Genomic DNA, 14,433 nt, shown 5'->3' with positions numbered 1-14,433 from the left:
AAGTGAGATATCTCTAACTTTCACAAACTAAATGTTCTTGTTGGTAAATTAATTTCTGGTGTTAGTTAACATTTATTGATGTAGTGAGTATATTTAAGGATCTATGGAAACTTGAAAAAGACTAATAGTTAAGTACCACTGTTTGACTAGGCCGACCTAGTAATAGGTTGTCTTGTTAACTTAGGTTCTTTTCAAGTTAATTTTGGTGGATTAATTTCACATTTTTAAAGATAATATTGGATTATACTTTCTGCCAATATTAATAAAATGAATATTAATCTTATCTCACAATAATTCAACTTTAATATTATTATTTTTTTGAATAGGTTGTGTTCTAATAGCAAATTCGTTTTGAAATAGAATGTTTTTTAATTTCAAATTATTTCAGATAGCATTATCGTTAGAATCAAGTATTTAAGGTATTATTCATTTCGAAATATAATTTTTTTGGCAATTTAGCTTTTTTTTTTTAAAGTATTGAGAATTGAAAAGAAAATATTTTTTTATCTTGATTTTTAAACTATGTAAGGTTTAGAGTTTTTGTCTTTAGATGTGTTATAAATATTTTAATCTCAATTTTATTGAGATAATAGTATTAATATCAAATGTTATCCACTTTAAAATTTAAAATTCTTTCACAATTATATCCTTTTATCATTGGAATAGATTGTCATAAAGATAATATATCATAGTTCAGTTTTGAATATATCCCTTATCATTTGGTAAAATATACTTTTTTAAATCAAGATTAATTAGTTTTTATTTTAGTAATCCAAACTAGATGTTCTATTTAAAATTAATTTTCACCTTAACGTATGTAAAATAAAATATAAGGATATGAGAATTTAAGTGGGAGTAGTCTGATGTTAAATAGAACAAAGTATATAAATGTAATGATCCATTGATTCATTGTTCTAAGATTTTGAATAAAAAATAGTATCAATCTCTCATCAAATTTGGTTCAGATCATATTAGTGTTTTATATTTCACTTTGAAATGAAACAATCTGTGAGAAGAAAATAGTTAAACATGAATAAAAGTCTCCTGCTAAAGAAAAAGTATTCATATTTTCACACAAGAGAAGGAGTTTCTTATGTGCCCACGATGAACAATTAGCATGTTTTATTGTATAAAGAAAAAGGGCACCAACGATTATCACGTGTGGGGCCGTGCAGGGTGTCAAATTCCATAAATATAAATAAAAAGGTTAGATTTTTACGATAACTGTTTAGAAGTCATACATATTTGGATGTTTTCTGGTGCATAAAAGTTACAGTGAATGATTTTATTCTGCATGATCTTAATTTGTAACCGATACAGTGACAGTGACAGTGATGGAATTGCGTAGGCAACAGGGAACAACTTCTTCGGCAGTTTCAGTGTCTTATAATAAAGTTTGTAGAGTCCTATAATGTTATTACTTATTGTCATAGAATAAGAGTAAACAGGCACATTTAACTGCTGTTAGAAGCAGTAAAATGAAGAGTAGTAGTACATTATGTACGTTTGTAAGTAATGCCTTATTAGGCCAACCACTTCCAAATGGTGATGTGTTCGTTGTCCTTTTCAACACTAAATGTCTTCAAAAGAAAATTAATGGTATCTGAGGTCATCCATCTTTTGCTCTTAGAAAACCCTCTGATACGAAACTTGTAAGGTTTTCTAATCAAATAGTCAAAGTGCAACAGAATATCAGAGCCATCGGTTGGAGGCTTCTCATGATCCAATGACAGTTACCACACATCATAATATTATTTTTTGCTGCTAGTTGTTGGTTGCTGCATCTATGTCAAGGTAGAGCCAGAGGAGTTCATATTCTTCCTAGTAGTAAAAGTCGACCATAGAATCTCAATAGCATTACTTTACAAACACAAACCAACAATTTTGATCAAAATCTATACCTTAAACATCAGTGTGATGATAAAATCAAGGGAGGGAAATCATCACAGCTTGGTCAGATAAAGCAGCTACGTAGAATGGATGAGAACTCAACTTACCCTTTTGATGTAGAAAGAAAGAAACAAACTGCTGCGTGAAAAACAGGTTGCTTCATGTTATTTTATCAAAGAATTAACTTCAAAGTTGACGAAAATAAACAGAAGCTATATGAGGTAGTTATGATATGAGAATCAATACCTGCGCCTCTGCTACTACATGTTACCCCACAAAATATCTTCTTTTCTTTTCATCCCTACACCAATATATTCATATCTAGTATAGTGAATTTCCTTTTACTGGGAGGCTATGAAAAAACCATCTTTCCAATAAATTTGAGCTGTTTGATTGGATGATCCAAGCCTTTATATCCATGACCCATATGGGGAACCCTCATGTGGCACACAACTACCAAACTTGTCCTTAGAATATCTTACAAATCCTGACTTTTTGGAGTTTCTGATATCTGGCTTGGCTCCCCATGCCACCATGTCAGTGTTCCATTTGATATGTGGCTTCTGGGGGCTCTTGTCTGTGAGCTTTTGTACTGGTGTGGGGTGTGCTTCATGCTGTCCCTATCAGTTGTTTCAGCAGAGTAATAGAAGGTTTGAACAGAAAACCGATAGGTTTTGGAAGTTCAGTGAAGAAGCTGATAGATGGGTTGAAGTGCAACTGCCCTGTGATCTGATATCTGGTGGTGATACTGAGTGTGGTAAGGTGAACACAGGGGAAGAAAGCGTGGATCAAGAACAGGGATTTGATGACAAAAAGATGAGACTGGACAGAAAAGATGATAAAGTAGGAGTTGTTGGGCCCTTAGATGTGGTTCTGATGCCTCTGAGAAAGAGAGTTTCACTGACCAAAATGTCTGAGACATCTGTGTGGATCACTGGTGAAAGTGGGTCTATCTATGAAAGGTTTTGGAATGGATTGGAATGGGTGATGGCCCCTCATGACTTGCCAATATCAGCAGGACGTGCAGTGGCAGTGTTTATCATCGGTCAGATGATTCTTGCTTTATCTGAATCAGGAACTCTGTATCAGGTTGTATACATGTCAGTTCTCAGAACTATATTTCATTCAGAAAATCCACCCTTCTATTAGGATACATTTTAAAAACTACATGCATATAGATTGTCAACTTCTCTTGCAACTTAAATCACTCACTAATATGATTTTGTTATGCACTTAAACCAGTCATTTCTCTACTGACTTTGTTTATTTTAGCAGATGCATTTTCAGCTTGGTGAAGTTTCACAACCAGTTTGGGTTGAATTCTCACCTGCACCTGGTCAAATTACAGATAATGAACAGGAGAGAAATACTTTGACATTGATGAAGTCTGGTGTGGTGTCAGATGATGGGCAGTGAGTACAAATTGAAATTTTAGTTTCTGAGATTAAACACATAACACAAGGATGTATTTGAATTGGGTGCTTACTTAAAGTCTGGAACCTATCAAGCTCTTAATATCTCGTTTGTGTTGTTGCATTGTCCACAGAAGATGTTATTTCTGCACAAAGAGTGGAACTCTTGTAGAACTTGATGTGGTCGAGTCTCCAAGGTAAAACTCAACTTTCGGAGCACATAAATGTACATAAGTTAATCCTAAGCAAATATTACTAATTTCGGTCCTATTTTGCCAATATATATAGAACAGATGGACAAATCATGGCCAACCAGCTGGAGCAAATGTTGCAGCAGTAGCTGCTGTTACTTCTACACGAGAAGCTGTATACACCATAAGGTGGGTGATGTGTGTTGCTTGAAAGACTTTGATTCGTAAATAGAACAGTAAAGAAAAGATAGAAAACAAAGTTGAAATGCATTGTTCTTTTCCTTCTTTTCATGGACCACCGTGTTGTTGTCTTTAAACAGTTATCAGACATCATTTTTCACCTTTTTGGAGTATAACATGTTTAACTGATGATGTGGTGATGTAGTTCTGCGGGAGATCTTTTTGAGTATAATCGAAAATCAAAACCGTCGTGGAGGAAGCACATATGGCAAGAAAAAACAGCAAAAGTTTCACCTTTGATTCCGTCTAAAGGGTGCATTTTAAATGGATTAAGTGGTGATCATTCTGAATCTCTGTTTCTTTTAACCAAGGTACTGTTAGTGAAATTATTTTATGAATATATCTTCCATTATCAGAATATGAGTGTAATAGTAATCAGGAAGATATCGGTGAATAAGCTCTATCAAAATTACTGATGTAAAGTAAAACCATGGTTCTAATCAACTTTATAAAATTGGGCATCTTGTTAAAATTTAGAATTTCATCTTAATGAGACCCTTTAAGAATCTAAAAAGAAAAACTGTCTCTCTTTGGCACCATTTAAAAAATGATAATTGTGCAGGAAGGCACTTTGGTGGAGAGAAGATTGCATCAAAGGAAGTGGAAATGGGTAGTTCATGGAAGTCCTGAACAACAAACTTTGACATCTATTACGCCAGCTTTGCAAGATGAATCAAGTGACACATTCATTTCTTTATTTTTTACTACTTCAGCTGGATCTGTTTTTGAATATCAAATGCCAAAACAACTAGGTCAGTCATCCAATTGTTCTAAATCTGTTTAACTTTATCCATGATTGATATTTACTTCTATGATTATATTAACACCTTGATTTCACTAAACATGAACTTTACTATTTGGGATTTTCAGTTTCATTGTTTATCTATCAATTCACAAAGGAGTTTGTGAGACATAATGTTCTGATTTTCACCAGTAACAATTAAGTAAACGATTGGAATAGTAATCACCATCACCAAAACCTATCTTCCATCTGAAATTTGATTCCTATCATTAGGAAGTAAATAAGAGACAATTATCATTCCCAGCTACCTTTACTTGTATCTTCTATATAGTTTACCTCACTTTAGTTGTTTGATAATTAGGAACCTAGAGTAATCAATTGATTATATGAAGAACCTGAAAGATTATTGCACCATATACACAAGCAACGAAAAGACTAACAATATTATTTGTGGATTAGATTCATTATTTCAACATCAGTAAACACTTGTTGGCAATTCCTACTCTACTCATAAGAATAGCTAGTGTTTGCAATACATATTTTTTCATTGAAGCCACATATGCTGAATAAAGTAAGACATAGTATACTATCTGTGAAAGACTCAAACTATTCCTGTTCCAACAATAGTTTTCTATATGAATTCTCACATGAAAACAGGCAGTGTTCATAATAGTCAGTTTCCAGAAGCATGGGGAAGTCATGAGCATCCCTCACAAGCTAAAGCAGCAAGAGGTATAGCTGGCTTACCGTTACAAGTTGGGAGGATACTGTATGCACTAGATGACGGAAGACTTGCAGAATTGCATCTAGCAGGAATAGGTGGTGAAAGTTCAGGACCATCTGTACCACAAAACTCTCGAAGGAAAGCATCAATGAAATATGTTTGGACTCTATTAGATGTGCCAGAGAGTGAAGGATGGAATGCAGAATATTGTACAGAAGAACGTGGCCCCAGAAATTGTATTATAGGCACAAAAGATGAGTCAAATGATTCAGGAACAAGTTCAGTGACAGGTAGGAGAAAACAAAGCCAAGCACAGAGTTATTACTTGTCTGTAGGCACAGGTGGTGAGCTGAATAAAGCTTCAGAAGAAGACAGTCTACCAGATGACTGGATTAGTAGTAACTTCCGCTTGAGACTGTTGTACGAAGGCAAATCATTCTTCTTAATAAACAATGATGGTTTGGTTTATGAATACGTTTGTATTGAGAATGTATGGGTATGGTTGAAGCATGATAGCTCCTCAGCTATGAGTGGTATAGTGGGGAGCTATAATGGAAGTTTGTTTATGGTTGATACATTTGGGAGTTTGTTCCTTAGAGAATGGAGTGGTAACGACATAGCATGGAAAAATTGCACTGCTTTGAGGAAAGGGAGACATGTTATTGGAGGTCAACCATGGGACATATTACCAGGTAAAGCAAGGAGGGCTACAACTGAAGATTCAATCTTCTTTGTTAGCAAAAAAGGAAGATTACTGCAATTCATGGTAGGTAAACAGTAACACAATTTTCTCAAACTAAAACATAAGGTACAAGATGATAATGTAGGTGTAACCTATCAACTTTTTAATTGCTTAGAAGTTAGAGTACTTAAGAGACAAGCCTTGTCAAAAAAATGATTGAAGTGTGAAGGAATGACACTTCAAAAAGCTTAAGATGTTAGGTAAAGACACATCAATGATTGTATGCCTGTTAACAAAAATATGATTGCACTTCCATATTTTCTGCAGTTTGTGTCTTAAACATTGGTAACTCTGCCCTTTGAACCGTTAAGAACTTGTGTCTTTCCACAAGTTTGCGACCTCACAAAACAAAGTAAGTAGCAAAATGAATTAATTAAAAGTAGTCAAACTAAAGTCTTATTTGCAACACGAATGGATTGAATATCAATATTTTCAGGGAATAAAGCCTTTAGACGTCAAATGCTGCTATACTAGCTAGATATAAAGTAAAAATTTACATGTTTACCCAGGTGTACATGAGGAAGTTTAAATGGAAAGATTGCAAAAATCCTCAAAATGTGAAAGTTGCAAGTATAGTTGACCAGGAATTGTTCAGGGAAAATATAGTCTTTGTCACTGGAGTAAATGGTCGGCTATATCAGTATAACAAAGTGACTGAGCTGTGGCATGAGCATTATCAGTCTCAACATTTGATTCTGTCCCAGTTTCCTGGAACAGTCATAAGACCATCAACAAAATCACTCTCAGGTTCTCTCTTCATGCTTTCAAGAGAAGGTGGTCTTGTTGAGTACCAGTGGAATACTTGGTATGGATGGAACTGGGTAGAACATGGCACACCTTATAAAGGTGTTACACTGGTTGGTTCACCTGGTCCTAGCTTTGAAGGCAATCAACTACTTTTGATAGGGTCAGATGGTAAAGTATATCTGAGATACATGGACAACAGTGCATGGAAGTGGAAGGATTGTGGTTTCCCCAATATGGGAAATAAAATTGTTGAAGCACATAGTGGAAGATTTAATGAGGAGAAACCAGATCAGATTGATGGAAATTGTGCATCTGGCTTGAACAAGGACCAGGATAACATTGTTGACCTCAGCTTAAATTGTGAACCAAAGGTAAAAGTTAGTCTTTAGTTACTGGTTGGTTAAAATTGACATCATTGTACTTTTGAAAAAATAAATAAATGAACAAGAACATAGAATTGACTTTGAGTCTTATGCAACACAGGTGTCATCCACAAGACCAATTCCATTTTCTGAAGGTTCTGTCATATTTGAGCTCAGAGATGGCAGGGTAAGAACCTTATCACACTGAGATTCCAATCATCAGATGATAAATTCTTATTATAAGTTTATAACCACATATATCATCCATTCTTTAAAAAGAATAGTTATTTAGAAAAAAACCTTGAAGGGTGGATTCTATAAAGATTCAAGTTCTGTGCATTTTAAATTTCCATTGTCAAACTTCTTTGATATTCGCTATGATAGTTTTTCATGCATTAGTAATAATATTTAACAGGATTAAATATGTTTTTATTTCTTTACTGCGAAATTATAATTCCTTTCACATAGTTTAATTCAAACTTTAAAAATAATTAATATAGTTCTTTTGATCTATTAGGTTAAATTTGTTTGACCTACATATCTAAGTTAACATAGACTCTTTCATACATTCCAATTCAAATGTAAGTCTGAAACACTATTTAATAAACCCAAAAAAGTTAGTGTCAATTGAGCTAAAATGCATTAAAATTTTAGACAATGACGAATTCTAATTTCGCATCCAAATTTAAGAGTTAAAAATATATTTATTCCTGTATAATCCTATAAACTAGCTTGAAAACTTGCACCATCCAAGATAATGTCCACCCCTTTTGGCATTTGCAATGCCCTTTTGAAACCTGCCAATTCAAACTATCACAAGCAAAGATACTGAAAAGGTGTTTTGGTATTGTGCTGAAGTTTATTGCTAAACAGTTATATAGCTAACATCATGACTTATGGCAGTTAGCAGAATTACAACTTGCAGAGGAGAAAGAATGGACTTGGTCACGGATAATTGGCACTCCAAATAGTTTATGCTTGGAAAATTATTGGATTACACTTGCATCATCATAGTATCATCTGCAATCTCTCACCACATGACACGGATCTTATCACAAGCACTTGGTGTACCGACAAACATTCTTGTTAACAGCTTAACTCTTCCAGAGGCTGAAATAGTTGTGGTGTGCAGCTAAAATGCCCGGGGAGAAAAGCCATCTGAACAAATATGTTAAAAAAATATAAACATCAAAAAGATAATATATAAAATGCATGTTTAGATTAATTCGTTTCTATAAAAACACTGTGTTGTTTGCTATAATCTAAAATCTGACCTATAAATAATGTGTTGTTTGCTATAAAAACACTGCCAGAATGAATAGGAATACATGAGAAGCTTTTTTACCAATTCAAGTTAATTTGTATCTTAAATTACGAAAATGGTGCAACTTTAAAAAAAAAAATGAAGTTGAGCAAGCTTGTCAATGGCACGACATCACGAAGATGAAGTGGTGACAGTATGGATTAATTTGTTTTTGAAATTATGAAAATGGTGGAATTTCTAAAATAATATGATATTTGGATTTAATATATAGTTTGATATATAAATTATGTATTTAATGTTAGAAATGAATTTTATTATGTTAGTTTAATTGAATATGTTTATTTCAAGTTATATTAATTATAAATTGATTAATGAGATGATAATAATGAATTTTTTTTAACAAATTAAGTTTTTGTAATAGGTGAACAATGTATTTAATAAAAAGCTAATTATGAAAAACATATATTATGATAGATAAATAATTACTTGTCATAGTTTATTCGACATATCATGATAGGTGAAAATAATTGAAAAACATATATTGTGATAGGTGAATAATTACTTGTTCTAATATATTCGACCTATTATGATAGGTGAAAATAAAACACTACATAGTGAATCTATCTATCTACATCAAAATATATTCGTTATATTATGACTAATAAATAAAAATCTGTCATAAAACACTGAATCTATTATGATAGATGACATAGTACATCATAATACATTGAATATATTATGACGTAGTTTTCTGTTACATCATAAAATGCACAAACATATTATGATATCAAAAACTATGATGTCATACCGTCAGTCATAATAAGTCATTTTTTATTAATAGTAAAAAACGATTTTTTTTTACTAGTGTAGATATGCGTATATTCAAGTGAAACTAAAATTTAATAAAATCTAAACATTAACTAGTAATGTAATAAGGAAAAAAAATAATAAAAAACAATAAATAATAAATTTTATTAAAATATATTTTAATTATTTTGATATCATATTAAAAACATAAATATTAATTAATTTTACTGGAGTGAGTTTTGTACTTATTTATACATATAATCAATTTATGTATAAGTGACGTGAATATCAACAAACATGCAGAACTTGCCTTACTTCGAAATTTTTTTAAAAGTCGCACAATTTTCATAATTTTAAAAGTAAATTAAAGCATATTGGATTTAAAAAAAAAATAAACCACGCACATAATGTGATTAACAACTAAGACATTATTTTGGAAGCAATTAAGAATTTTTCTTGTTCTAATAAATGAGAATTGTAAATTTAAGTAATGTTTAAGATTAAAATTAGTTAGTTTATTTTTACTACACGAAAAAAGTAATGCTCATTTTTGTTTTTATTTGACTATTAATTATCATCTAGTAATTTCTATTAACAGTTTTTATTTATCATAATAACAACAGTTTCCATTTCATAAGTTTTGTTTAAGAAATCAATTCAATTTTCGGCACATCAATAAGTGAATTAAACATTCATATAAACAATTTGGTACGTGATTGAAAAAACGGTATAAAAATATGTATAATAAGAAATATAATAAGATAAAAAGTATATTGAATATCTTAAAAAGGTTTTTAAACATCCAACCAGTTGAACAAAAGATAATGAATTTTGCGAGTGTAATAAAAAAGTATTTTAAATAAAACAAAGTTTAAGAATAAAGATAATAAAAAAAAATAAATTTAGTATATTATTACCTCATAAAGATGAATTTTATAAAGTCCAAACATATAAATAAAAGTTTGACTTAAATATCTTAAAATAAATTGTATTTTTTTTTTCTTTTTTTTCTTCTATCTCTTGTGAAATTGTGTATTTCAATTTCAATAATTGAATGCGTTTTTCCCTTATGATTCCTTTTTGTTGTTTTTCATCACCTAAATAAGTTTAACAAAGTAAAGACCTTGTTAAACCTTGATTAGTTTTTCTTTGAACAACAAAGAAATTAAACCACTTTCAACCATTTCATTAAACGACGACGGTTTGGTCCCTGGTTCTGTAAACCTAATCCTAAGCTTAGTAGTCCCTCCCTCACTCACTCTTCCACTCACTCCGATCGCCACCGTCAACTCTCCGGCGACTCTTTTCTCACGTCACGCAAAGCAAGAATGAATGGTATTACTTTCGCTCTATAATTCAACTTGACGTTCACTCTCTTCATCACCATGCTTTCTCGTTTAATCCCTAAACCCTCTCATCTTCGTCGCTTCCTCTCTCTTCCGTTGAAGCCGCCCCATGTACCTGCGAAACCCTACTTCATCACCGTCGTTGCTCCTAAACACTTCTCCACCAACAGTGGCGGCAACGGCGATGGAAAGGATCCCTTCTCGAAGCACCTGTGGAACGATTTTCGGGAGACCGACGAAAAGTTCGGCGCTTTATTCGAGGAGGAGAGTGGAAGCCTTGCTGGAATAAACGAAGAGGGTGGGAAAAGGGAGGAGCAGAACTGGGTGCAAGAGGAAGAACGGGGGTGGTTGCAAGAGAAGGGTCTCGACGAGAAAGACGAGGATGCTATATTTAAAGGGATCGAGCAGGAAAGTGGAGATGCGGGTGGTGGAGGTGGTGCTATTGATGGTTGGAATTTTGGAGTTGGGGAAGGAGAGGACTTCAAACCCTGGAACTTGAAGGGAGAGGACAAAGAGGATGTGTTTGATTTCAAAGAGGATGATGTGGAACATGAAAGGGGCATCCCTGCTTTGGATGGTAAGCCCGAAGTGGATGTTGAACAGCTCAAGAAGGAAGAGCAAGCTCTCACTGCTGTTGTCAAAGGTTAGGCTTTAAACAATACATTTTTATAGATGTAATTTGTCAATGCCAATATCGTTATGGTTCTTGTAATGTTTGAATTGATGGCATAGATTCGTACTATATGAATGGTTTCTATGATTTTGTCTTTACAGTTTAGTAGGCATGCACTTTTTACCCTGGAATGACTTCTAGGAGAGTTATTATTGAAATTTAGGGTTTAGGGTTTAAGATGATGTTTTTTGTGGTTGAATGTGAATGTATTGTATGTTGTACCATTGCTGTTTTTGTTTATTTAGGTAGCTGTTGTTATTGCAGGTCCAAAACGTGCATTTGGTGATTTGATTGCTGCTTCTGGAATCACGGATGAAATGCTTGACAGTTTGATTGCGTTGAAAGACTTCGACGGGGTTGATGGGTTGCCCCCTCTTAGTGTAATTGAAGACATGCGGTATGAGAGGAATACTAGAAAATCCACTAGAGGTGAAATGGAGCGTCTGAAGCAAGAGGAAGCTGCAAAGGCTAGAGTGAAACAAGTTGATGACAAAGGTCGTGCCTATGGAACAGGAAGAAGGAAATGCAGTGTTGCCCGTGTCTGGGTTCAGCCTGGTAATGGTAAATTTATAGTTAATGATAAAGAGTTTGATGTATATTTTCCTATGCTTGATCATCGCGCCACGCTCCTCCGACCTTTCTCTGAGACAAAGACACTGGGGCTCTGGGATGTCAATTGTACCGTGAAAGGAGGCGGTGTTTCAGGTGAGGTTGATTACATTTAGTTAGTTTCTATATTTGAATGCTCGTTATTGCATCAGCTTCTTTCATTGTATGATTATCTTTCTTCTTTTAGCTGAAGCATGTCTAGTTTTGATTAGCAAATGCTTCTTATGGTTTGTGGAACATCTGTGTCACGTCTGCCTCTAAACTTTGATCTATAGTCGACTTCAGCCACTAAGAAAACTTAATTGTTGTTGAGTTCAAATATTGCCGTGACTATTCTAGTGATATGGAAATTGCCCTTTGCCATATAAACACAAGCTTTCTTTAATTTAGACTTGACCAGGCAAGAAAAATATCTGTGTTGATTCAAGAAAATAAAATAACAATGAACTGAATTATATGTATATGCTGCGTTACTACACCTTCACTAATATTAAAAGCAGTCTACTATGTCATATTTTTATGTTTTCATTTCCTTGTGTCTTTATATTTTCTGGTTTTATTTAGGGCAAAATGCATTCTGCTTTAATTTCAGCATTGAGCTAATCCCAGCATGAACACTTAAGTTTGACAAATAAATGCTTGCTCTTTGATTTATCACCCGATAGACACTTCTATTCAACTTCCCCTGACAAATCCTAGACTGAGAAAACTACGCACAGTTGAAGTTTTGCAGAACCACCAACTGGATAACTTGTCCAAGTTCATTTCTTTAGCTATCATTCACATTGGTGTAAATGAAATGTGTTTTGTGACAACAGGGCAAGTTGGAGCTATACGATTAGGGATCAGCAAGGCTTTGCAAAACTGGGAACCAGATTTGCGGCCTGCACTGAGAAATGGTATAACCTTTCCACTGATTTACTTTGTTACAGTTTTGTTTATCTACCATATTACAAAGCTCTTGACTAATCATTTATCATATCAAACTTCCCAAGTGCGGATTCATGTGAATCAGTCTTTAAGATGTGGTTTGGTTTTATTTTATGCTGCACTAAGATGATTAACTAAGCAAGTATTTTCTTTAATCTTGATCAGCTGGTTTCCTAACGAGGGACTCACGAGTGGTAGAAAGGAAAAAGCCAGGAAAGGCAAAAGCAAGAAAAAGTTTCCAATGGGTCAAGCGTTGATACTACGAGTACCTTTGTCTGGATGGCCATTTTTTGTCTGGAATATTAGCATTCCTCAATAACATATTGAAATTCATTTATCTTGTACTGCATCATCCTTGATGTAATCAGCGTTTGGATTTCAATGACTCAACTGTAGAAAATTTTGTTCACGGATATGTTAGGATTCATTCACTCTGGTATTTTTCCCTTTAATCTTCCTTTTGCCCAATCAATGTTGTGGTAGTCATCGTAGGGAGATAAGTGTTGACTGTGTTATATCCATTCAGCATGATTTTTAGTTTATATTATTCGTTCATGGCTTTGTTGTATTTCCGTTCAAAATGGGAATAAGACTGTCTATATAAGTCAGTTTGAAAAACTCCTTCTATATAAGACAGTTTGGAAAACTTCTTTACACAAGGACGGCAGATCAAGGTAGCAGTCGCGACCCATGAAATTTTAGTTTTATAAGAATTTTCGAATTAACACCATAGAGCAACTTAAGCGTTACTTTTTAAGTTATTATAATTTTAAAATAACTTTCTAACCGAGAAATGGGGTTATTTAAAATAGTTGACTGCTGAAGCGAAAAATAAAAAATTGATCAAAATATTTTTTTAATTTTTTTAATTAATCTATTGTTAGATCTCTGTTTGAAAATCAGTAACTGAAATAGTTTGAATAAACATTATGATCCAACCAGTTGTGATCTCTAACTTAAACTAACTAATTAAACTAACTAATGTTGTATTACAATTTTTAAACTAATTAATAATTAATGGTTATATATATAAGTCTAATTATTTATGAATTATTCATGGACGACTATATTATGCTTTGTGATATATTTATATACAACTCAACATGAGAATGAAAATATGAATAGATAAAATTTATAAAAAAATTGATAAGAGGTTTATCTATTTGGCACATTTTTATTATAATTTATTTAATAAATTTATGGTAACAAAAATTGATTGAAACCTATAACAAAAACATGATATTGTATGATTTAGAGTTTATGATAAATTAAAACTGAGTTGGATCAAACCATATATTTATGTGTCTTTTTTTCATAATATTATGAATTATATTTTCTAAGAAAATTATAGTCTAAATATTATTTTTGGACATATCTAAAAAAGTTTTTGGCTAACTTTTGATATTTTTCAATTTAAAGAAATTAACATAAAAAGTAAAAAAACAATTGTAATGAAATTAAAAAAGAATTATGTCCCAACATTTCAACTCCCATAAAGGAATAAAATTTATTTATATAATTTTTTCAATTAAAAATAATTAACATAGAAGTAATTTTTCTTTAATGAAATTAAAAAAGAAAATCTGTCATGTCAACTCCCGTAAAAGAATAAAAATTATTTATATAATTGTTGTCTTCCTTGGATTATTCAATGGAAATATGTTAAGCGTGATTATTGTCTCAGTGTATATATTTTTTTTCTTTTTAAATTTCTCATTTATAAAATGGTAATCATATGGATTTCATAAATAAAA

General features: G+C 32.6%; 2 protein-coding genes across 2 annotated transcripts; both read left to right on the top strand.

The window, feature by feature from the left end:
- Positions 1–2,283: 2,283 nt before the first annotated feature.
- Positions 2,284–8,498, top strand: LOC106777604. The gene is made up of 10 exons (XM_014665257.2): positions 2,284–2,979; positions 3,166–3,302; positions 3,437–3,499; positions 3,596–3,682; positions 3,879–4,044; positions 4,296–4,485; positions 5,133–5,965; positions 6,451–7,059; positions 7,172–7,237; positions 7,954–8,498. Exons 1-10 carry the CDS (start codon positions 2,425–2,427, stop codon positions 8,062–8,064), a joined length of 2,817 nt encoding a protein of 938 aa, XP_014520743.1. The 5' UTR covers positions 2,284–2,424; the 3' UTR covers positions 8,065–8,498.
- A 1,795-nt stretch (positions 8,499–10,293) lies between these two features.
- On the top strand, positions 10,294–13,151 carry LOC106776517. Its single transcript, XM_014664001.2, has 4 exons — positions 10,294–11,110; positions 11,405–11,845; positions 12,568–12,648; positions 12,845–13,151. Exons 1-4 carry the CDS (start codon positions 10,507–10,509, stop codon positions 12,934–12,936), a joined length of 1,218 nt encoding a protein of 405 aa, XP_014519487.1. The 5' UTR covers positions 10,294–10,506; the 3' UTR covers positions 12,937–13,151.
- Positions 13,152–14,433: the final 1,282 nt, after the last annotated feature.

Source organism: Vigna radiata, chromosome 2 (genome assembly GCF_000741045.1).
Source record: "Vigna radiata var. radiata cultivar VC1973A chromosome 2, Vradiata_ver6, whole genome shotgun sequence".
Taxonomy (NCBI): domain Eukaryota; kingdom Viridiplantae; phylum Streptophyta; class Magnoliopsida; order Fabales; family Fabaceae; genus Vigna; species Vigna radiata.
Note: the sequence above shows the minus strand (reverse complement) of the source record. Positions and strands in the feature narration are given on the sequence as shown.